General features: G+C 41.4%; 1 protein-coding gene and 1 pseudogene across 8 annotated transcripts in view; both read left to right on the top strand.

Annotated features, from left to right (window-relative positions):
- ELAVL4 (ELAV like RNA binding protein 4) overlaps nt 1-26,014 on the top strand; it is a 142,995-nt gene that overhangs the window by 91,643 nt on the left and 25,338 nt on the right. For all 8 annotated transcript variants that reach the window (XM_058717432.1, XM_058717434.1, XM_058717429.1 and 5 more), the window contains exon 3: nt 25,589-25,692. In XM_058717432.1, coding sequence (XP_058573415.1) covers nt 25,589-25,692 — 104 coding nt within the window. The remainder of the gene's footprint in view (nt 1-25,588; nt 25,693-26,014) is intronic.
- LOC131504749 (small ribosomal subunit protein eS12-like) lies at nt 16,428-16,826 on the top strand (annotated as a pseudogene).

Below are 26,014 nucleotides of genomic sequence, written 5' to 3'. Positions count from 1 at the left end.
ACAGTTTAATTGACAAGCAACTGACCTATTAAGAAAAAGGAAAGTCTGTCATTAAAATAGGAAGATACATCATCTTGGTTTTAAGTCTGAGAATCCAGTGTATACGTGTGCACATAGCTGTATGTGTTCTCCAATTCTTCTAATTCACTTGTAAATTTGTCTTCTATATAAATTAAGTACCTTGCAAGATCATAAAACTAAAATAACTGTTGAAAATAAAAGTCACATAACCCTCCAAAATTAATTTCCTCATCTATAAAATTGGAAAATAATATTTATCTCAAAGGGCTTATTTTGAGAATTAAGTGAGAGACTGGATAGTGTAACGCCTATTGCATAGTGGTATCTTAGTAAATGGGAGATGTTGTTATTACAGAGGCATGTAGTATGTTACAAGGAAAGTGGCTGAACAGAGAAATTTTATCAAGGTCTCCAAATAGGACCGGAGCTTTGATGATCTTATCTGAGAGCACCATATCATCCATCCTTAACAGAATTGCCTGTCCTCTCAGACAGCCAATGTTTAGATTCCTGAATAATCTTTATATAATAGGATGATAATTCACACAAAATTAAAACCAGTTAAGCATATGATTCTTCCTCCCACTCCTGTATAGAAAATGTATTTTTGGTGTAGCCTTACCTTCTAAATAGGGACTCTGCCAGCTATATTAGTGAATATTATTAATCACCTTTTCAAAAGATTTCCCTTAGAACTGTAGTGAGATTTTTTAAAAGTACTGATTCATGGTGTTGTTCCTTGTTTTCTAAAGACACATGTTTAAACAAGCAGATTCCTTTACTGAAAGAATGCTAATTTGGTAGTTCACCGAGTAGATTTGAATAGGAGTGACAGCTTCGAAGACAGCCTTTAATTTGGTATACAAAACCAAAATTGTCAACTTTGGTTTGTTTAGCACCCTCTCCAGCACAAGCAGAGACAGTAGCATCTGAGCTTAAAGAAGAAGCTTATGGGTTGAAAGCAGAAATATAATTCAGGCATAAATTTATAATTATGCACTTTTTAAATTTCAGGCAAAAAAAATTTTTTTTTATTTGCAGGGAACTTCTGGGAATGAGGCAAGGAAATATATAAGAGAACTGAGATATTTGCCCTCATTTGGTAGCAGTGTTTAATAAAAGTAGAACTTGTGGTTGTAAAGAGTGCTTATTAAATTCTTCATTTACACTACCTAATTAATTCTAGCATTTTAAATTAACAGTGAAACTGGTCCCTGCTGTACCATTCCATAGATGCAGCATATTTCCTCCATCCACCAGTTGTTCAGGTTTAATTGACTACGCTAAAAGTCAGAGAAGGAGGGAGAGAGGGCTGTGGGGAGTTGGGGAAGGAGTGAGAATCGCTCTAATGGAAGACCCTCTGAGGCCTACATTTGGTGGGAGGTGATAACACAGGCTGGGAGAGGCGAGGTGGAACATCAGGCAAGTTGAAAGGCTGCTGCCGGTGGTTCAGAAGTCAGGGTAAATGACATCATAAGTATTTTTGTTGCCCTGATTTTTAACATCCCAGTCCCCCCTTTTCCTCCAACACCTCCTACAGATCTCAATACATCTCGATCCTGTGAAGTTTACAAGGAGTTTAAATATCTAGTGGGAGGATTGGGGGGTGGGAAGTGGCGAAGAGATAAGAATTCAAGATTAAGATTTTCCAGCCCAAACCACTCCCTAAGCGAATGGATTCCTTTAGAAGGTTCCCGCTTACCAAATTAAGAGAAAGAGAGGGGCGCCTGGGTGGCTCAGTCGGTTAAGCGGCCGACTTCGGCTCAGGTCATGATCTCATGGTCCGTGAGTTCGAGCCCCGTGTCGGGCTCTATGCTGACAGCTTGGAGCCTGGAGCCTGTTTAGGATTCTGTGTCTCCCTCTCTGTGACCCTCCCCTGTTCATGCTCTGTCTCTTCCTGTCTCAAAAATAAATAAAACGTTAAAAAAAATTAAAAAAAAAAAAAAGAGAAAGAGAGACACTCAGAGGAAGAGAAAGAGAGTGAGACTTGTTGTTGAAAGCATTGTAGGTAGGCTGGGTTGGCTCCTGGCTGTGGGTTGTGAATGAATTCTCCATTTGAAAACACATAGAGGAAATTTGGGCATGGGCTTAAGTGTTTGGTGCTGAGGACATAATTGCTATCATTTATCAGATACTTTATGCTAGGTACTTGCTAAGCACTAGACATACCGTATTTGATTTAACCCTGAGAATAACATCCATTTTCTTAGATGAGGACACTGAAACCTTGTGAGGTCAAGTAATTTCCCCCTGCAAAACAATTATTGCCAGGTGGTGGAGCTGGGGTTCACCCCCAGATTCCAAAAGCATGATTTTATGGGGAAGTATGTGCAGGATGCCCCTGCCTGTGTTAAGCGAAGATCCCCGCCTAACCCTGGCCCCATAACCCAATGAAACATTTTGATCCTCTGAGCAGTAGTTGCTGGCCACCCTCTGGAGATTCTACCTAATGCACCATGGCTTTAAACTAGACTCCTGTGTATAACAGGAGGCAAAGATAACAATATTTATCATCCTCTGGGGATACAACTCAGCCTTCAGAGTAGAACCAAATTTACTGAAAGTGCCAGGTTTAAGATTCTGTTATAGTGCTTTTGGACATCTCTGTTACTTATCTTCTCAGTGATATTAGATTTTCTTTTTCCAATTTTAAAAGGACGCTTATCAGGATAATCTAGGTACCAGAGAGAGAAAACATGTCTCCCAACTTGCTTTTGTGTGCAGCCGTGGACACGTGATGGCACAGGAAGCCATGTTCTTCATTTTTCTCTTTCATCCATCTGCAGACTCTGCTGCTGGAGAGAAAGGGACATGGTGTGTGGCCCACAAGCTTTTGTGCAACCTCAAAACTCAGGCAAAAAAACATCAAACTCCTGGTAGAAATTATATTATTCCCATGAACTGCAAAGAATTGAATTAGTTTCTCATTTTTAATTTTGTTGCCCTTTTGTTTTTTCAAGCTTTGAGACTGCATTAGAGATGCTCAGTATTTTAGGGGAGGAAACATGGCTTAGGCAGGATGCAGTTAGATGGCTCAGGGTATGTCTTAAAGCCAGCGGAACTGGGATGCTAAATTACATTTTAATAGTTGTCTACCTCGTTATCACTGCTCTCCAAAAGGAAGACAGAAAGGAGAAAAAAAGTAACAAAGAAAAATCCCCAGAAATGAATCCATGTAAAACAAACAGTTTTGATCTACTTGTCTAGCTCGTGTGATTTTTTGCATTCTAGCGATCAAAAAGAATTTTTACTTGATATTACTCTTCATGTGCCCATGCAGTGTAGTTTGTTTTTTTGTTTTTTTTTTAAATCCCAGTTCAGGCAGTTAAGAGCTCTGAAGGGAGGGTTTTGAGGACGGAGTGGTCCAAACTGAACATTATCTGTTATAAAGCTGAATATATAGAGTGTCCAGGGCATGGAACAGACTGTAAGGACTATAGATGGTTGAGAAAGGGTGAGGTTTGTGTTAGCTGGAGCTGCTGGGAGAGGTTTGAAAGATGAGGTTAGGATTTAGGTAGAGGGAAGAAAAGCAAAGGTATAGAGCTAAAATTCCAATCTAAGAACAAAAGCCTTTTTTATTCCTTTGTGTTTTGGACACACGAAGTAGAGCTAGAGTATGCCTCTTAGGACACAGTAATCTATTATGAAGCAGCATCACCAGATGAAGTTAAGCATACCAAAAAACGAAGCTGGTTAGAGTTGCACCCTGACAAAGACAGCATTTCCTAAACCTCACCTCTAGCCCATTTTTTTTTTCATTTTTTTCTTTATAACACTTGGCTTTGGCGTAATTAATGTTATTCAGTGGAAAAGGCAGAACAAGGCAAAAAAGACCCTTCACTGCTGTGGACATCAGGATGAATGCTTTGCCACCACCTTTGTATCTGGAATCACATCTCCAGTTAAAGGAACCAACTCAGTTTTGATTTCGTGCCACTGGTTAACTTCTATTCTTTCTCAGATTTGTGAAAATGCTATTAATCCTGTGTGTCCCTCTCAGTAGGTGACATGTGGGTACAGCAGCGGGGGTGGGGGGATTGTTAGGGCCCTCTAAGGTCAGGAGGCATTGCATGGAGTATGGTCTCTTGGGTTAAAAAGAGAAAGGACAGTGAGGACTGTGGACTGCTTTATGTTACCTCATATACTTTCAAGAAACTGTACTTCTAGGGCAGTATGGAAATTTGAGTGAGTTTTACTTCTGAGATAACTTTATAAACAATAAAAGGCCCTGAAAAATCCTAAAATATGAAAGTGCTTTTAATTCATTCCTAAAATGTGAATTCAGCCCTAAGGTGAGTTTATTGGCATACTTTCTTACAACACCCAGCCAAATAAATATAATAGCAGAAGTTTTTGTATGTTTCTGTGTGCCTTCTGTGTGTTTTGGGCATGGTATTCAGTGCTTTAAATAGAGTAGCTCATTTAAATAGTAAATTTGGATTTCTTGGAGACTCACAATAATAGCCAGTGTTTATTGTGCACTATGTGCTAAGCATTGTGCTGAGATGAATTGATGGAATTTCATGTAATCCTCAAGATAGTTATTTTACAGATGAAGAAACTTGGACTTAGGAACAACTGAGTAATTAGCCCAAGGTGTCTTGGCTTCCAAGTGGAGGAGCTGGGACTTGAACCCAGGACTGTCTGACTAATTGTGAGTTGTCCAATTTATAGTTTATCTTTGGCAGTTTCTCTAAAAATACTCAACTGACTTCTCCCCTTAACAAATGAACTCAGCTTATATTACCCAGGGAATGAAAACTTTCAGTTCAGGGAAAACACAATTAGAGTTCAAAATCTTTTGTTTTGGAAAAGAACATACTACACATTAAAAAAATAACAATAAGGACCAGTGGTTTTTTAATTAAGCAGGTCACCAGTTACCTGAACAAGGAAGAACAGAGTGGTTTTTTAACTTCAGGTTTTGTCTCTTCACAAAATACTCTTCACTGTGTTTTCTTTTTCTTGATTTTGCAAGCACTGTATTAAAATGGATGCTGCCTTAAATGTAAGCATAGTTAAAACCCAGTCTCAATTATGTATAATCCAAGAAAATCCCAAGATATTGATTAGCTAAATGAACTTTTCTACATGCACATCAGAGGGCTAGTGATGAGAAAGGTACAGGAAATAGTAGCATTTATCAGCACATTTTGCTGCTGACTTTGAAAATGTGTTTGGTACAGTGCAATGTGTTTCTTGAATTCAAAGGAAAATCAGGCAGATTTGCATCTGTCATTTTATTTCTCATCCCCCTGCAGTCATCTTACTTGTATTCCACAAAGAAGAACGAAAGAATTTTGACTTGTGGACTTGGGGAGGGAAAGTGATTATTGTTGGGGGTGAATGGAAAATATTCAGTTATGGAGAAGATTTGGCAGCCTAGTAGGGTTACAAAATGGAAGAATAGGGGTCTCCCTTATTAAGGGGAACTGGAAGATGTCAGAATGTTAAGTGTAAACAGTAAACCATGTAATTATTGTGCCTCTTACACACCCATGGGGCAGAGAGCTTCCATACTTTCTAATTAGGATAGGTTGGCAACTGAATGGATCAGTGAGGATTAGAACTTATACAGGTACATTCTGCTCCTTTGGATATAATTCTTTTCCCAGGGTGGCAGGAGTCAGGATTATAGAGCAGGTATGGTTTCCTTTTGCCCCCTGGCTATCTTCCCCTTCATCTTCCCTTCCATACTAGATGGTTCTGCCCCGCTTCCAAACTCAGATAACCGTAGGAAAGTATTCTCATGTCCCAAGAGAAATGTCTCAAAGGATTTTTACCTGGGATGTGAATCAGGCCTGGGTATTTTAAGGATTTTCTATTTCTGTGCTTTAGCTGACTGTTTGGTTCGTAGGACCAATTCCCTGTTCACCCAGCCTCCCCTCCTTCCCCCAGTACATACACACACACCCCCACACACACTCCTTCCCTCACTCCCTCCCCCTTCTCTGTAGAATGACCTGGTTGATTGAGACTAGGAACTAAGCAGGAAGGTAATGTCAAACTGAAATTTCCACACATTATCTAAAAATGTAATTCATCAGCTTCAGGGTAGGAGGAAAGTGCTTTCTGAAATGTGTTAATGGGAAATTCATTTTTTTTCTTGTCTTCTGGGAGGTGTGGCAGGGTGATTTCTCCTTTCAGTCTGCCTCCCCCACCCCACAACAGCCCCATTCCACATCTCCCTTATTGCTCTTAACTGATGAACTCTGTATCTGTCTTCATTCCTTGTAAGAACTAAAGATCTTTAAGTTGCCTTTTTATTTTTTCTACAGTCCCCAAATTGAGCTTTGATGGGAGAAGATATTTCTAGTTTGGAGAGAAGATAAAATTCAGATAGAGACCATATATTTGGATAAAGCTTTTACATTTGTAAAACATTTTCATTCAGCCAACAGTATTTATTTAGTGTCTGCTCTCTCAGACCAAATAAATGTTATTCCCTTTCCTTCTCTTCTCTTAAATTCTGTATCAGGGTCTGTGAAGAAGCCAGAGAGGATAAGACATAGTTCGTGCCCACACGTTGCTGCCAGCAGGGCAGTGATGGGGGAAGCCAGGACAAAGTATGGGGTCCTACGGCAGCCTGCAGGTCTGGAAGGGTCTGGAACGCATGTCTGTCCGCCTTTACTGTTTTGCGTGTGATGGTAGTGGGGGTGGGGGTGGGGGTGTTTGTTTCGTTTTTCACCAAGGTCCAAACTGACCCTTCCTGACCCTGGCTAGTAGTTTCATTAGCACAGAGGGACGCATCACAGAAGGACGGAGTTTTGATGGAATGCCTGCTATGTGTCAGCTACGTATTATATATATTATCTCATTGAAGCTTTATGTCAGTTATGTATGATCAGTGGTATTATCCCCATTTTATAGATAAGGAAGCCAAGACTTAGAACAGTTAGCTGGAGAGTGGGGTTAGATCTGTCTGACTGCAAAGTCTGTGATCTGTTACCTTGTCACTCTGGCTGTGCTAAATGAATATGAACACATCAGCTATGGGTGTTCAAAAGAGAGAAAGACGACAGTAGGCTGGGGTTCTCAGAACAAGTGTCAAATGAGCCTTGATCTTGGTAGAGAGCAGGTTGTGGGAGACCAGTCCATGAAGAGGGAAGCAGTTGAGCAAGGCTTCAGAGACATCTTCAAGGGATAGTGAATGGAACAGTCAGGACTATTCCGTGAGAAAGTGTTATTAGTGGCCCCTTTGTGTTGATGAAATAACTGAAGCTCAGAAAGGTTAAGTAATTTATCCAAGGTCATAGCTAATAAGTGGTAGGGCTAAGATTTGAACCCAAGTTTGTCAGACTCTAAAGTCTGTATTTTTTTCTACTTTCCTAATAAATAACCCAACTTAACACAGAAGGAGGTGGACAATTTGCAGACTCCCCATGGCGTCTGTGATTTGAGGATCATTGTTTATCTTGCTGAGGTCAGGCACAAGTTCTCTCCGTGACTCTCCTTGCACCTACTTCAGTTTCTTGCTGACTTACAAATTTGGTTTTCTGCTTGGCCCTTGTTTTGCAGTTGGATGTCTGGTGATATGTGAGGTCCCATTACCATTAAGTGGATACAGATAGTTCGGGTAATTACTCTAATTCCTATGGCTGATAATGGAACTTCTCACCACAAACATCTTGACTCAGATTTAATCATTTTATTGGTGGTATGAGCATAAAACGTATACTTAATAATCCCCCAAATTTCCCTTTGTGTCTGTTTTCAAAGGCTTTGACATTCAGTACTTCCTCTGACCCTATCAAAATAGCCAACATATTGAAGCCAGAGCCCCCCAAAGAAGACTTGAGTCAAGAGCACTTGGCTTCTTGTTTTCCTTGCTCTTTCTTCTTTTTTTTTCTTTTCTTTGCTTGCTGCCTGTCCTGCCTCCTCTTTTTGCCTTTTTATGTACTCACGTGCCATTTGATTAAAAGAGGATTTGAATTGGCTTTGTAAGATAATATGAAAGAGAGCTAGAATTAAAATAGCTATGGGTTTTTTAAAAAGCAAGGTAGAGCAAAATGGGCATAGAATGAATGGTAAAAGGAGAACCAGAAGGAAAATTAAATTACATGTGGCTAGGTGACTTGTCTGAGAAGTAACCAACCACTTAGCCTAAGTTTTCTTTACATGAAGGAAAAATGGGTGGTGACAACCTTGATCCCATTCTCAAGTGGTAAGCAGGATCCCAGCCCCCCCCCCACCTTCCCCCCGACACTCCCATTAGCCCACAGACCTCTGTGGAGACACTTGCCAGCTATAATACAGGATGGGATATGAAGCCTGAACTCACATACATAGAGTTTTTCTTTCTTCATCTTTCTTGCTTGAGCCCATGTTGGATTGATTGACATGTTTTTTTCTGGCCAAGGAAGTCTGTGACAGACAGAGGCTGCCTGACTGGAGTCCCTGTTTTCACTGTTTTTGTAAACAATGTGCCAAAGGAAGTGTTCTGAAGTGAGCTTCCTTGCCTGCTGCCATGAACTGAGGTATTAACTGGTCTCCAGATCTCTTCAGTCTTCCCCTCTCCCCTCAAACCCTGAGGCTGGGCACACAGGCACTTCAGTACTCTGCTACCATCTTCCTGGTAAGGGTCCCTGCAGTGAGTTCTGGCAGGTTCTGCATTGCCCAGGACTCTGAGCTGGACAGCAAGCAGGAAAATCAAATGTTACTCTCACCTTCTGGCCCTGACCCTGGAAACTGGAACTAGTTCTCAGCCACCTTTTCTCTTCCCCAGTGCCCCTTGCCAGTAAGTGGAGCTTTTTCAATGAGACAGACCACTGTCTAAGTACAAAAGAAATACAGCACTACCCCAGAGTGTTCTACCCTCCCCAACATACACACACATACCGAATGCTTCCTTCTCAGAAATACCAGACACAGTGCAGTGAACTCTAACCAGAAGTGAGACAGATATCAATAATATCTTGCATTACTCCCCAGCCCCTCTCACACACACACATAATAGGTATGTGCCTGGCCTTGCATAAGTCACTTTTTCCTTGTGGACCTCCCATTTTCTCGGCATACAATACGAAGATAGATCCTTACCCTACCTTCTTTGCATGGGACTTGGAATTCAAACAGCTGACACATGTGGAGGCACTTGTAAACTAAAGCAGCCTATAAATGGGAGGGGCCCCTTCTGTCTCTTGACTGCTTCCCTCTTCTCACCAAGTGTCCTACCCCTGGGCCAATAGATGGATAAAGACAGAGGAAAGGAAAAGTAGGTATCTATTTGTTCTTGGTTCAGTCCTCAGTTATATAATTCCAAATAGGAAATAGGAAATGCCGTATGAGAAGGCAGGAGAGTGGAATGGGACCTTACATTTATTAAGAACTGCTGGATGCCAGTTGCTTTATATTTGTTATCTCATTTAATCCTGACCACAACCCCAAGAGGTAATAGCAGCCCCATTCTTTAGATGAGGAAACCAAAGCTCACGTTGTTTGAAGTGACTGACCGAGCTGTCTGTGTACCCATGTCTGTCTGACCACATGCTGTTGCCAGTTGGAACAAGAGACTTTCACAGAGAAGGTCCCTCGCATTCTTGCTGTTTCATCCTGAGTCTTGCATGTGGCTGTGTAGGATGTATTCCAGTAAACCTCAGAAATAGCTACGGTAATAATGAATAGCAGTTTTAGTAGTTCTGGAAGATTGTAAATGAAAGCCTTCAGTTCAGTATTTGAAAATGCCAGGATGATTTCTGAGATTGTTTTTAAAACCAGGCCACCTCTATGAGTGGCAACATGATAAAATGGAAGGTTCCACCAAGTTCTCATTATAGCTATGGGACTTTCAGTGGATCAAACTGTTCTGTGCCTCAGATTGTTGTACATAAAATGGGAAAAACGACACTGGTTCTTTCCACCTTACTGTGTGTTGATGGGAGATGGGCTACTAATGTGTTGGTAAGTCGTTAAAGTGCTATACCAATTCAGGATATTACTGTGGTCACCTAGAAGATAGAACATTGTGACGAGGGGATTTGTAAGGATAAAGCAAATACTAAACCCCTTGTGATAAGCTAGTTTTACTTTCTAGTCTGTCTTCCAGATGTTTTGTTCAGTTATCTATGTACATCTCAACAAAAGCTGATTAACTGCCTCAGACATCAGTGTCTAACTGTTATTAATGCTCAAGCTGATCAAATTACAATGCCACAGATCCTACTTGTGCTGTTAATATTAGATTTCGGATTCCGGTCTATAATGAATGATTTTTCCTCCATGCATTGGAAAAATTGGTTAGCAAGGTTCATAAGAAAGTTTAATTAGCAGGCTGTTTGTGAAAATAGTGGTCGTGAGTCATCATTTATAATGTTGAATTGTTCTTCTGTTCCTTGAAGAGCCACGTAGGATCCTTGTGTTTGGGAAGCTGGTGTCTGCATGCTGCCCTCTTGAACTGCCCGTGTAACAAACTAATGACAAAAACAGCACATTTTAAATCCAAGAGAGGAAGAGGAGGTGTAGGGTATTTGTATATTTGTGTATGTGTGTCTGTGTCTTCCCGGGGAATATCATAGACCTACTATAATCTGGAACTGTGCTAGGCAGGATAGCTTTGTGATTAAGACATAGACTGCTTGTGTTAGCATCCCAGCCTCATTAGTTACTAGCTGTGTAACAGGCAAGTTTTTCCCCTCTCTGTGCCTCGGTTTTCTCATTTGTAACATAGGGATATTGATAGGATTATTGTGAGCATCAACATATAAAACACGCAGAACAGCATCTGGTAAATAGTATATAATTCTTACAGCAGTTCTGTGAGGTGTAGGTATTATTAGCCCTATTTTACAGGTAAGGAAACTGGCTCAGAAAAGTTAACTAACTTGTTCAAGGTCACACAACTTCTAAGTGTCAGAACAAAATTGAACCCATGTTTGTTTGACTCTATTTTTTAAAAATTTACTTTAGAGAGAGAGTGCGCGAGCGGGGGAGAGGGAGAGGGGGAGAGAGAGAGAGAGAGAGAGAGAGAGAGAGAGTCGGTCCCAAGCAGGGGCCACATCCAGCGTGGAGCCCGACATGGGGCTCAATCCCACAACCCAAGGATCATGACCTGAGCGGAAATCAGGAGTCAGACCTCAACCGACTGAGCCGCCCAGGCATCCTGTTTGACTCTGTTTTTATCTGCAATACTAAAGTGGCTCCCAGGGTATTGTGCCTAGTTAGTTAAGTATAGATAATGTGCAAGTGTATGGCTGTATCTGTGCACCTCTATATGTGTACTTCTGCTTTGGTGTCCATACAGCCACACACAATTATGTTTTGTCTCTCCCCTGGGTCTTTGGTTCTCTGAGTGAAACTCCTTGAGCTATTGTATGCTGATACATAGTGAGCTAGACCCAGATTTGTACAAGATGAAAATATGTCTTCAGACATCTGACCCCCTCCCCACTATGCATCTCTGTCCTGTGTCTAGATTATCCCAGAGCAAGTCTATGTGGTGTCCTCTGAGAAACAGAATCATAGACTGTTACAGTAAAAAGAGACCTTAGAACTGTTCTCTGGCTTCATTTCCTTTTTCCTGTGGGCCCCTCTGGTATCTCAGGAACTATACCTCAGAGCTGGGGCCCACACCCCCAGGCTAGGGTAATTATATCCTGAGGCAGTGTTCTGTCCTGTTTCAAAGAGTAGTGCTCATTTGGGAATCTCATCTAAAAGTCTTTCCCAAAGGTGTTTAATAGGTTATATGTTTTTTTAAAAGAGGTTCTGTGACCAAATGAGTTTGGGAAACTGAAGTGAACCAAATTAAAAAGGGTTGTTTTTTTTTAATCGCTGCTTCTTTGAGTCTGTGCTAATGCGTGTTACAAATCTTAAAAGGAATGTATAATACATCACATTGCCCTAGGAACTTTTTTTCCTCCAGCATTTTATGGACTGTCATTCTAAGCCAGGAGGAGCTCTATTAGGGATAAGTTTGTAGTAGAAGGGAAGGAGGCAGTTTGGGATAGTACCTACCTGATGACCTCCTGTTTTCTGTTAAGAAAGAGGTGGGGTTCTCTACTACACATGAGTGGGCAAGCAGAGGCCTTGGTGTCCTAGGAAAGTCTTAATGGCTCTCAGGAGAAACCGAATATGGTGCCAGATGGATCCATCCCTTCTGCACCAACACAGCCCCATCAAACATTAGGCATTTTTGTTAAAAATTACTGAGTACTAAGCATGTTCTGGGCATGATTTAAATCATGAGTTCCTTTGGTTTTCTGATTGTCAGGGTAACATTTCATTTTCCATTGCCCAAAAGAGGTGAGCCATAGAAGGTATTTATGTTTTGCAATTCTCACACACATTCCTGGGCATTCTTTCATTTTCACCTCTCCCAGGTACTTGACTCAGTGTAATGATGCTGGTCACACTTGCACAGAATAGCCATTCCCCAAGAAGCCCTTAGCTTTAAAAAAAAAAAAAAAAAATCAAAGAAGATGGCTTCCCTCCTTGCTTCTTACACTACAGACCCATTTCTGCATGAGTCCTTTTGTTCTTGGGTTTTTGTTTCTTGATGTTGTCTTATTTCTTATCTGCAAGCTGACTGGTGATGAAAAGGGAAAATGTGCTTTGATTCTTGTTTCTTTTTTTTTTTTTTTTCATGGATCTGGGAAATATCTATTTTAGCATTTGTCAGATCCTAACATGATCATGAGATTCCTGTCTGGTACTTCACTATCAGTGAACTCCTTGATGATGGGGATGGGGTACTCATCTCTGCATTTCACACCGCTGTTAGTGGTGAATCCAAGGCCAGAGATCCCCAAGCCCTGATTTCAGAAATGACACACTGACAAAGATTCTCCGACAAAGTCCTCCTCTAGCTCTGCACAGACAAGTTATTTTTCTCACCTCCTTCATCGAGAGCCATGAATTTTCTTTTACTTTGGATAAAGACAGTTTTAATAGATTTATACTCAGTTAATATTTATAAAGCATCTACCTTGTGCCAGGCCCTCTCACATAAGTTATCTCATTTAATCTAAATCCCAACATGATATCGGAAGCCTCCACACACGCCTTCTCCACAGTGTCTGATGGGAGTTTTGGAAGCCGTTGTCTTAGTGTTACACACAGCACTTCCTTTCACCCACAGACATTTCACCCACAGAATCTCATTTTGCCCAAAGGCTAATTACAGTGTATACAATTACTACTAACCTGATGACTTTTTCTACCCCTTCCTCCTTTGTTGTTGTTAGAACATCGTTTAACATCAGCTGCGTTTCTGGAATCACCTGTTGGTTTTGCATCCATTCTGGGTGGAAAGTCTTGTCTGTCTGACATCCAGACCTTTTGTTGTATGTGAGAGTAAGCCAACCAAGAATTAAGAATTCTGGTTCATTTCTCTGACTAGCTGGGAGTTTGCCAAAATCCTCCTCTTTTTGTTTCAACCCTTGTTAAAAATATGTTTAAATGTTTGACTATTCTTTCCTGTCTGTAAGAATATTCTGAACATAATTTAATTGAGTGTTGTTTCGATTAAGAATCTTTCATTGCCCCAGGGTCATCAGTCTGAACACTTGTTTTTGTGTGATAAATGCTGAAGGGTGAGGTGGTTGTCACTGAGGTTTCTATTATCCCTTGTACATTACCTATTTTTTCTCTTTCAGCTTTTTTTTTTAAACTAGCTTTTTATCTCATGAATCGCCTTTCTTCCCTGAACAGACAGAAGAAAAATAGGGTTCAGATTAGTTTCATTTTGTCATTTGTTGAGGTATATTATTGAAATACATATTTGAAGATCTGTCGTTGGAGCAACTTATTTTATAGGACAAACCAAAAGAGGTTAAAAAAAAAAAAACCTCCTTTGGGAATTTGTCGGTTGGCTTTCTTTGTGGAATATTGTAGTTTTGTAACCAGTCCTTCCTGCTCTGGGGACTGCTGGAAATCATTTTGTATACTCTGCATTTCCATGAACCTTACCCCAGTAACACAGGCTTTGTTTCACATTTACTTGAACAGTTTGGGTGATACTGCCTCTGAAATCAGGAAACTCTGTTAAAAGCCTGTTTGGACTTTGGAGCCAGATGGACTTAGGTCTTGGGATCTGAGGTCTCTGGACATCAGTCTTCTTGGTTGTAAATGGCAGTGATAATGCCTACCTTGTAGGATTGTTTCAGAGAGCAGATGAGATGAGAGAAATAACGTACTCAGCTAGAACTTAAATGTTCTCACCAAAAATATGAGTAAGTAAATAAATAAATGTTTTATCATTGCACATCATATCAAATCGTATCATATCATCATGATGTACACTTTAAATATCTTACAGTCATATTTGTTGACTATATCTCAGTAAAGCTAGAAAAAAAAAATAAAGCACTCAGTACAATAACTGGCACATGGTAAGCACTCAAAAAATAACTATTTTTGTTCCTATTTATTCATTGAGTTCATTCACTTATTGAGTTCATTCACTCATTCATTCATTAAACATAGATTTATTGGAAGCCTACTATGTGCCAGACATTGGTCATACCAAGATTAATAAGATCTATGTCCCTGCCCTTAAGGGATTTAGGGTCCATTAAGAAATACATTTAGTTCAGCAAGCTCATACTGAATGCCCACTGTGGGACAAGTGTTTTGCTCATTGCCATCTTGATGCTACATGATGAGTTCTCAGCTTCTAAGGAAACTACGTCTACTTAGGAAGCCAGAATGTAGCCTCTGGAAATAACCTAGTACTGGTTCAATGTAATTTTAAATACTTCAAGAATTTGAAATAAGGGAGACCAGGTCCTGTCTTTTTCAGTAGTGTTTGTTGTTGGCAGAAAGCAGACACACTCAGAATTTCAGATGCCTAAATGATTCTTGAATCTGTGCCAGAGGTATGGGGAGATGTCACATATACATCTGAGCCCAGATTCAACTTGGAAACAGTATTGACATTTCAGGTTGATACCAACAATCAGCGGCCTCCTGGAAGTAGTGGCTGTGAACAGAATGGCAGGTCTGTCTCCTCAAGGGATAGATGCTCATGCTTCCTCCTCCTGCTGGAATGCCCTTTTCCGTCTATTGTGTGGCTGTCTCCTATCAATCTTTTTGAATTAATCTCAGAAATCCCTCTCTCCTACTGTCATAACACTGAACCATACTCTACTATCATTATTATTCATAAGTCTGACTTTCTAGTAGACCATGAACTCCTTGCTTCTTCCTCAGTCCTCAGTTTCAGAATCTGGAGAACAGACTTGAAGATGATTGATACTAAAGTCCTTTCCAAGACTGTCATTCTGTGATATACTAGATCCAGTTTGGCAGGCACAACCAAGTTAGAAAGTGGGAATGGGATACTTGGGTGGTATATATTGAAATTAAATGAGAAGAATGAGGACTTAGAGATAGTACTAGAAAACTCAGGCTCTGTCAAAGTCTCAGACACACTGTGCCATGTCCAGCAGGTGTTTAGCATACAAATGAGCACATATTCAAGAAACCAGGGCACAGCAAAAAAAAAAATGCACAGGCTCTGGAATCAGAGGAGTCTGGCTACTATTCTGCAACCAAATAACCTTGGATATGTTACATCTACTTCCTGGGCCTCAGATTCCCCTATTGTAAGACGGGGATAGAAATGCCTGCCTCAAAGTGGTGAATCACTGGACTCTACTCCTGAAACCAGTACTACACTATATGTTAACTAACTTGAATTTAAGGGGCACCTGGGCGGCTCAGTTGGTTAAGCCTCTAACTTTAGCTCAGGTCATGATCTCACAGTTGGTGAGTTTAAGCCCCACGTTGGGCTCGCTGCTGTCAGCACAGAGACTGCTTCAGATCCTCTGTTCCCCCCTTCTGTCTGCCCCTCCCCTACTCTCCGATCCTCTGTCCCCTTCTCTCTCTGCCCCTCCCCCACTAGCGCCCTGTCAGAGTCTCTCTCTCTCTCTCTCTCTCTCTCTCTCAAAGATAAATAAACATTTAAAAAAACTAACTTGGGGCACTTGGGTGGCTCAGTCGGTTTAGGGACCAACTCTTGGTTTCGGCTCAGGTCATGATCTCATGGGTTCATGGATTTGAGCCTCATATAGGGCTCTGCATTAACAGCGCAGGGCCTACTTAGGATTCTCTCTCTCCCTCTCTCTGCACCCACCCCCTACCAATCACACTCGCTCTCAAACTTAACAAAAATTTTTTTAAGCTAACTTGAATTTAAATTAAAAAAAATAGTAGTTACATAAAAAAATGTCTGCTTTAGAAGTTGTGAAGATTTAAATAATGATATATGTAACGTGTTTTGCTTGTAGGTGCTTAGTAATTATTCTCTATCCTTTTTATTTCCTCAGTTAGAAATCAGGATAAACTGAAACACGTTGGGAGTGTTGGGTCTAAAATAAATACGATTTAGCTCTTTCCCTGCTGCCGCCCAGGAGTGCAGAGGGGGAGGCTAGGGTACGCTCAAGATTTGGCTCCACCCATAACCCACCACCATGGCCAGGGAAGGCATTGTAGCTGGAGGTATAATGGACATTAATACTGCTTTACAAGAAGTGTTGAAAGACTCATTCCACGATGACCTAGCACATGGAATTCACGAAGCTGCCAAAGCCTTAGACAAGCAAGCACCAAGCCCATCTTTGTGTGCTTGCGTCCAACTGGATGAACCTATGTATGTCAAGCTGGCAGAGGCCCTTTGTGCTGAACACCAAATCAACCAAATTAAGGTTAATGACAACAAGAAACTAGGGGAATGGGTAGGCCTCTGTAAAACTGACAGAGAAGGAAAATCCCTTGAAGTGGTTGGTTGCAGTTGTGTGGTGGTACAGGACTGTGGCAAAGAGCCTCAGGCCACGGATGTCACCAAGGAATACTGGAAATGCAAGAAATGAACAATAAAAAACTTAGCCCTTGTTCCTCAAATTAATAAATAAAATATAATTTAGAACCTTTCATCTTAGCGTTACAAGGGATCAGTCCGTCTTGCTGACTGCTGCCCCCTTCCCTGATAACAAACATTGGTCTCTGCATACTTCTAGTCATGGCACCCTTACCACCTCACAAGGCAGCCACACTCTCATCAATCATTATTAGAAAGTTCTTCCTTTTATCAAGGCAGAAATCTGCTCCCTAACTTTCTTCTCCCAGATCTTTATTCTCTCCCTTATGACAAGCCTACCCCTGCTTTCCCATGACAGCCTTTCAAATATTAGAATTGGCTCTGAGCACCTCTAGAGTCGTTTCTCCTTCGGACTGAAGACTACAGGTCTTTCAGATGTGTCTCATGGTACTGATTCTTCTGGACATGGGTAAGGCCCCGGTAAAAAAGTTTGCACCTCTTCCTGGTCCCTTTCTGTTTGGTATATGGGAAATTGAGTGGGTTAAGAGGATGTAAGTATGTATGTGAATAGATCATATTCATCTGTTCACCCAACAGGTATTTACTGACTATCCAACAATGTTATGGATCTTTTGGTAAGTCCTGGGGATACAGAGATGAGTAAAATAGCATCTTGGCCCCAAGTTGCTCCTCACCTAGTGAGGAACAGGGATACATTAAGAGATGGTTTTGAAAGGATATGTCAGTGAGATCGTTCCCCTGATCTGCAGGGCTGAGGGGAGTGGGCTGGCATGGTTTTCATATATGTCTTATTCCGCAGCATTATAGAGTCAGTTTGAAGAAACCAGGGGTGCCCCTTTCCCCTGTTTAGTCACTTAGCAAGTGCAGTGGGGGGCTGCCCTCACGTTCACTTGTGTCATTGCTCTGACATTCCAGGCATGCTCCTGCCTCAGGAGCATGTTATGGTTTGTGGGATTAAGCCCCACATCAGGCTCTGTGCTGACAGTACAGAGCCTGCTTGGGATTCTTTGTCTCCCTCTCTCTGCCCCTCTTGCTTACTCCCTCTCTTTCTCTGTCTTTCTCTCTCAAAATAAATAAATAAACCTTTAAAAAAAAAAAAAAAAAAGATTTCTTCAGTTTGGGATGCCCTGCCCTCAGAGAGAAGGGACTGACTGCCTCCTTTCCCTCAGGTCTCTGCTCTCACGTCACCTTAGCAGCGAGGCCTCACTTGACCATTCTATTAAAATATTGCAACCCCATCCCCTATACTTTTCCCTCCTCTATTTCCTCCCCAGTACTCACCATCATCTGACAACTTTTATATTTTATTTATGTTTCTTGTCTTGCTCCATCACCCTCAATCAGAATATAGATTCAGTGATGGCAGAAACCAAGTATTTTTGTTCTCTTCTAGTCTCAGTAAATGGAACTATGTCTCGCACATGACAAGTGTTCAGTAAATACCTGTGGGGTAAATTCATGCAGTGCTTGGATTCAGCCCTCAGGTTGGAAGGTCATCCCTTGGTAGGAAAATCCTATCAAAATTTTACTGTTTCTTCAAAGCTGAGCTCATGTGCCTCTACCTCCAGGAAGCCTTCTGTACTCTGCTCAGAATCAGTCTTCATCTCCTCTGTTATGTGTATACTTTTGTTATTGTTCTTGTTCTTATATATGGTTTTAAAATAAATATCTCTGGTATATTTATTATTTTTGCTGAGCTATAATTAATTCTTATATCTATTTTTCCCTTCTACATATTAAGTCTCCTGAAGTCAGGAACAATATCTTGGTCATTTTGGGGCCCACTCATGGTATCTGGCATGTTGTAGATGCCTGTTATACATGGAGTCTGTGTGCCTATAGCATATTATGTGCTCCAATATAAAAGAAAAGCATCAAAAACATTCTCTCCCTTTAAGAAGGTTGGGACCTCAATGAGAAGATAACAGTCTCATAGACAATAGTAGAAAGCAATATTTAATGGGGCATGAGAGAAGAAAGACAAGGAACCAGCATCCACTGAGCATCCGTTATATGCCAGGCACTTTGCATGCATTATCACTTTTAATCTCCCTAATAATTCCATGAAAAAGTAATCTTAAGTTCATTTTACAGGTACAGTTACTGCATCAGAAAGGAACAAAGTGGGAATGCAGAATTGGGGGATGAAAAGAAATAATGTATACAAAGAAATTCTGAGGACTTTCGCATCTGTGCTTCCCTTCCTGCTACTAAGGATTAGATGTATGGTTTTCTCAGAAACCAATGTGTAGGGACATTACTTGAACTTGGTTAGCTAAGGCCACACAGCAATAAGCTGAAGCTGCATTTCTTACATCATTACATTTCTGTATCAAGTCTCCAGATGATGCCAACAATACTGGTACAGGGACCACACTTAGAGTACAAAAACTTTAAACCATACTTAGTTTGAAGCAACTGTGTGAACTACCAAAAGAAAAGAAATTCTCTGACTAGTTGGTTCTATTAACCCTGAGCCTGCAGAAGAAAAGTGAAGACCCAGAATGCCCAACACCATGTAAAACCCACAGAGGTGGGGTGGGTGGGAACAGAGCCATGGATGCTCCAGAATCTCAAAGCATCCCCAGTCAGTGTGAAGAAGGGGAAGAGACCCCAGCGCAGAGTGTGTGCATGTCCTTGAGTGCTTACTTGATGCTGGACACTCTGCTGTGCCTTTTCACAGAAGCCATGCCCTGTGGAGAGAAAAGCTTGAGCCCAAAAGTCACACAGATCTGGGCTTATTCAGATCCTAACCATGGACCCTACTTACCGGTTACCTTTGGGCAGGTTACTTAACATGTCTTAGTCTATTGTTCTTATCAGCACAATGGGCCTGATGGTACCCATTTCACACAGGATTAAATTGGGTAACAGTAGGCCACTTAGCACAGTGCCAGGTACAAGGCAGACCCTGAATAAATGGTAGCTGCTGTTAGTCTATGTGTTAACATAGTTAACCCTCACAGTGATTCTCTGATTGTGAGGATAAGGGATTATCCCTGTTTTCCCAGATAAAGGAATATGCTGCTGAAGCTTAAATGGCTTAACCAAAGTTATACAGCAAATGAGTTTTGAAACACACACACACACACACACAGTGTGTGTGTGTGTGTGTGTGTGTGTGTGTGTGTGTGTGTGTAATAACAGCTTCAGGTCTCTCTGACCCTCCTTAGGGTGTGTTCAGGTGGATTTTGAGCCATCTGACCTCTCAGGACTGGCAGGGAGAGAGTCTTGGGATTCAGAGTTGGCTGCAGTTAACGCAGCATGCGGATTACTGCCATGCAGGTGATCTTAAGGTGACTGGGGATTTTATCATGTGCTTGGAGAACAGAATTTCATCCTGAGCTCGGGGTTCTAACATTCACAAGAATCCTTACTCAACTCAGAAGTTTTTATCAACAGCAGCTACCCATCTGGCTGCCCCCTCAGGGACTTTGCAGATGAGGGGAGTAGCAGTTAGGTTTCTGGAGAATGACGATTTTTGAAGAAAGAAAGAGCAAAGTGTGCAGGTTGGCAGTGCAAAATGCTGAGGCCCTTTCCAGCCAGCCTTGCAAAGGGATGGCTTCTCTGTTGCTGCCGTCAGCCATGAGGATGTCACATTTGGGGTCCTGCTGTCATAACCCCCAGGACCCCAAAGGCAAGGGAAAACAACTTCTATCCAGAATGACCAAGAAAATGGTACTATAATCAGCTATAAGGGTGATTCCTGGAGTCTGAATGCAATAAAAATGCTTAGCACAACTATTGAAGATAATTTTGTTTTTCTTAGATGATTCAAAAAAGCCTCAGAGGTATTTCAGGGCTTTGGAATAGTTGTCAAGGACATTTTAGTTCAAATGGAGTTAACTGTGAGTATGGCAAAGGGTACTGGATTTGGAGTCAAAAGATCTAAACCAGGGGTCAGCAAACTATGGCCAAAAGGCCAAATTGAGCCCACTGCCTGTTTTCCTAAATGTGTTTTATTGGAACACGTATTGTCTATGGCTGCTTTAATGCCACAATGGCAAGGTTGTCATGACAGAGACCAGAGGACCCACCAATCCTAAGCTACTATCTCACCTTGTATAACAAAAGTTTGCTGATCCCTGATCTAGACTAAGATCCAGCACTATTTTCTCTGATCTTCAGTTTCCACATCTATAAAATGATGATTATCTCTCCCATGGGGTTGTTGTGAGAGTCAAATGTGACAGAATGGGTGGCAAAGCTCTTTGGAAATGCAGAAGACAGGCAGCACCTGATCTGTGCTGGAGGAGAGCTTACCCAGACATCCTTTGTGCTTTCTTTTCCAATCTTTGGTGTCCACTTGTCATGTTCCCCCTTTCTCACAAATGGAAAAAGAATTCCCTAGGTATCCCACCTTCCCCCCAAACATAAAACATTCTTCTAGAAATGGAGGATTGGTACAAACATATGTATCCACTCTTTCGTCCCTCAAATATTTGTTGGGCACCTACTGTGTTCAAGGAAGCAAACTTTTATAAGCTAGTTCTTGTAGGGAGAAATGTTTGGTTTCCAAGGGGAGAAGTTGGTATACAAATTATTACAACAGAATAGAGATGTTGCCATGTCAGAGTAGGAGGACCCATCATGTGTTTGTGTGTGTGCATGTACATATGTGCAGTTTATAAAAACAGAAATATTCAGGTTCAGATTTAAGAAAAGCCTGTGAACCTCTTTAATCTAAAATACACTGAAGTGCCTTAAAGTGTAGCCATTATGTATAACTGTTTCCCTTTGGAAACTACATTCTAATTTTAAGTTTCCATCCCAAACTACCAAGAAAGCATTTCCTGCCCATGCATGGTCACTGGGGATCCCTCATCTATGCCTGCTGGACAGGACTATTAAGGAGTGGTAACACATGTCAGGGTGGTTGATCACCTGAGCATTAAGGAGTCAGGTGCTCACTGCAGTTTACAAATTTTGGAGGCAGTCTTCATTTTATAATATCATCTGTTCTTTATTGATTTTTTTATTGATGATTCAATAAACATAACTTCAATGATTTAATTGTTTTATTTGACCAACTTGCTATCAAAATAAACTCCTAAAGTGAGAACAAAAGTAAAGTTAAAAAACTTAATGTTCTAAAAATACTGTTGCTATACCTATCTGGTGAAATCTTATTATTGCTGATAAAGAAAAATATAGTTATTTGGGAAAAAATAATAAGAGGACCTTATCTATTTCTGGGAGGCAGACACGCACACACTTGGCTCTAGGCTCCAGACTGGGTCCCCTGGGCATTCCCAGCATGATGGCTCTCTTAGTCCCCATGGAAATAGTGTTGGTATTTTTTGTGAATGTGTTTCATCTACATTTTTTCATGTGCATTTAAATATAGGACTGCAAACCCAAAACTCATCAAACAATGTATGTCCATCATACATACAAGTTAAAACATAGAATTCTTCCTCATTTTACTCTCCCCCCTACTAATAATTTTTTAAAGAAATGAGGCTTGGGTTTTTATATTTTCTACCTTGGGATTTAATCCTCTCTAGAGTGTTTTATTTTTTTTTTCAACGTTTTTTTTTTTTTATTTATTTATTTTTTTTATTTTTGGGACAGAGAGAGACAGAGCATGAACGGGGGAGGGGCAGAGAGAGAGGGAGACACAGAATCGGAAACAGGCTCCAGGCTCCGAGCCATCAGCCCAGAGCCTGACGCGGGGCTCGAACTCACGGACCGCGAGATCGTGACCTGGCTGAAGTCGGACGCTTAACCGACTGCGCCACCCAGGCGCCCCTAGAGTGTTTTAAAAGAGACTGCTTAGTCTGCTTAGGGGGTGCCTGAGTGGCTCAGTCAGTTAAGAGTCCAACTCTTGATTTCGGCTCAGGTCATGATCTCACGGCTTGGATCTCAGGGTTCGTGAGATCAAGCCCCATTTCAGGCTCTGTGCTGTTAGCGGGGAACCTGCTTGGGATTCTGTCTCTTCTCTCCCTCTGCCCCTCCCCCCCATTTGCGCTTGCTTGTGCTCTCTCTCTCTCTCTCTCAAAATAAATAAATAAGCATTTTTAAAAAGAGACTGCTTAGTTCCATCGAGTATTTTTTATTAGACTTAGCTGGACTCCTCCTACGTTGGCAAGAAGCACGTGAGGAAGCCATTTGTGAACAACGTAGCACAGGTAGTTTCATTGTGATGCCAGTTTATCTCATGTCTTTCATTTCCCAGGCAATGTTCTTCACCTCCATTCCCCTCTGCTTGAATGCAGTGTTCTGTTTCAGAGTTTGTACCTCGTTATTTCATATCAAGGAGAATCTCTAGTCTTTCCCCCTCTTCCTTTCTGAAACGATGTTCATCTGGTTTTTAGTTTTTCCCAGAAGCACCTTCATTCCTGATGTTAAGTGCAGTTTCTCTCTAAACCTAGAGCAGGTGATGACAGCACAGTTGTGCTAATTGCAGTCAACCTGAGGTGATGGTGGGTTTGGGACTGATACAGGCAGGTGGGGAGGTATGACACAGCTTGCTGGACAGGAGTCCTTTCCTTCACTTGACCTTCAGAACCTTCCTAGGACCTGAAGCAAGGGTCTAAACCAAAGATAAAATATAGAATGTAAAAACATAGCTGCTGTATTTATTTTAGATTACCATAACTATATGATAATTAGAAAGAAAGATCTAGTGTATCAGGGAATGTGCATCACTGGTAGGCATGATGAATTTCTCCACATACATTCCATCAGCATGACGAATCATGAACTATTTGGGTTTAGGTTCAGTGTTTGCAGCTAAGTGGTGAGTGTTTTGTCTGTATTTTTTCATATTTCATTTTAATTTTATAAAAATTCAATTTAGCTGGATAGATTGACTGTCTGACTTGTTTCCTAGAACTAGCTAAGGTTTATCATTGAGATTATTGCTTTAAAAATGCCCTTCAAAGCATCTCAACTTGGTGCACAACTGTTTAAAATAAATAATTGTAAGAATATTTTAGTGCTGCAATTTTTAAGGCTTCTCTTATTTACAAGGAAAATAGAACTGATAAATTTGAATGATGAAAATGGATTTAATTAGGTGAATTTAGTTGGGCTTGATGAGGTGGAGCCAAATTTAGGATAATGATATTTTTAAACTAATGCCTCTTGTATTTTAGGATTTGCAAAAGTTTCTCAGAACATGTGGCAGGGTCGTGTAATTCACACACACCTCTCTCTCACACACACTTTTACTCTTCTGCACACACACATACACACACATGTAGAAGGGCCCCAGCAGCTAGAGTGTGTTTAGCATTCGCTCTTCCTCCTTCAGTTACTAATTCTGCCTATAAAGGGTATATCTGGCCAAGTTTGCTCCTGTCTTTCCTCCTGTTATTCCAAAACACAGAGGAGTTTTCTAATGGAAAGTATTGTCATTTTGGGTTTTCCATTTTGGGGACAAAAGTGGGCACTGAGCCATTACTCATGATCCTCTTTGCTTGCGTCCTATAAAGGATAACAAAGTCACCCGTTTTCTGATCCAGAACCCAACTTGTTTTCCCAGGTTCCCTCCTACAACCAACACAAACACAGACATTTACCAGCAAAACAGAAGCTGTTGGAAAGATTTTTTGGCTGCTGAAATGGGCTCCTGTCACCAGGACATGGCAGGCTTTTTGCTGTATTGTCTCCCAGCCCTGGCCCGGGTACTCCAGAAAGAGCTTTATGTAATCAGTCTTCCCTGACATGTGACGTCCTGTCATTTTCCTCCCTTTCGGCTCCACTGCCGCCTACAAATCAATAACATTGCTTGGGAAGTTCAAGCTGGTTTTTCAGCCACCCTAAGCTCTGTATTTCTTAAAGGGTATGTCAAAAAATGTAAAGTTTCCTAATGATATTTCTGGCTGATGACACATGGCAGAGCTGATGGACTATTTATAATCAGTGGCACGATCGCAAGCACATTATTTTTATTTCACTTGGGGGGAGCCCTGTCACTTGCTACCTCTCTTTGCAGACAAGTTGATGCCATCTCCACCTAAAGGAGCTAAATCCTCTTTGCAGAATGTGTTTGCACTCTCCCCTTTGTGTTAGGACCTCCCCAGTTCTTTCTAATAGAACCTCCTCTTTTTTTTAAATTGTTCTCGGGCTGGGAGGGGAGGATGATGAGGGCAACCAATGATTTGTAGCAACTGCTTTAAATTCTGGTCATGCCTTCACTATAAATGTCTCAGTCTTTGCTGCTCAGATCCTGCTACATTCCTCTGAGTGTGGGCGTGGCTGGCATGACTGAGGCAGCAGACACAGCTACCGCATTCAGCGCTCGCCCCAGTTTTACAGGACTGAGCATAGCATAGCTGTCTTTCGTTGAGCAGCTACTATATTCTAGGCAATGTACCTGGTAGGCATTTTATACACTGTGTCTCATTAACCCTTTCAAACTTGTCTCTGGCAAGTGCTGTTATTTCCAGAGAAGACATATGGGGGAAAAAAATTGGAACATCCAGTGACTTCTCTCCACAGTCACACTGCCCATAGGAAAAGCCCCATGACTCCAGTTCAGATCTAACAAAGCACACCTGCTCTCGTTCAACTACCTTCTCACCTCTGTCCAATTAAGTGGACACTTGTGTATGTATGTGGATGTGCAGGGGCACTTACCCATTCCCAACGTGGGCAGCTGCTGGGAGTTCATAGGCTGACCAAAGTGAGAGATGGAAGAATTGGAAACTTCACCTGGGGGTAAACCCTGGTGTAAAAGAAACCATATACTAGAGGAGGGTTTTGACTCACTGCAATGGGAAGTATTACTGCTATAAAGATACTGAGCTCTCTTTCTCTCTTTCTCTTTTTAAAATGTTTCCACAGGACAGAGTTTAGGGTATGGATTCGTTAACTATATTGATCCAAAGGATGCAGAGAAAGCCATCAATACTTTAAATGGACTCAGACTCCAGACCAAAACCATAAAGGTAAGAAGTGATATGCTGTCCTGATTGGGAGGCACTGGTTAAATTTTGTTCCTTTGATCTCATAAATCCAGGCTATCAGGGAGCTGGAAGTGGTGTTCTTTATTTATGCAAAGGACATTTATCATCCACAGTGCTAAGTGGAGGACACAGATCATTACAAAGAATGAGATGTAGGCTGAGTAGAGGGAAGGGACTGGAGGGCAGATGGGGTGTCAGGGCCCACCAAGAAGGCCTGTGAGCCCAAGCCTGCAAAGATGGCCAGAACTAAGCCATGGGAAGAAGCTGAGCCAGAGAAGCTGTTCCACACAGAGGGAACAGCACA

The sequence above is a fragment of the Neofelis nebulosa genome, chromosome 2 (genome assembly GCF_028018385.1).
Source record: "Neofelis nebulosa isolate mNeoNeb1 chromosome 2, mNeoNeb1.pri, whole genome shotgun sequence".
Taxonomy (NCBI): Eukaryota; Metazoa; Chordata; class Mammalia; order Carnivora; family Felidae; genus Neofelis; species Neofelis nebulosa.
This window is presented reverse-complemented; position numbering and strand designations above follow the sequence as displayed.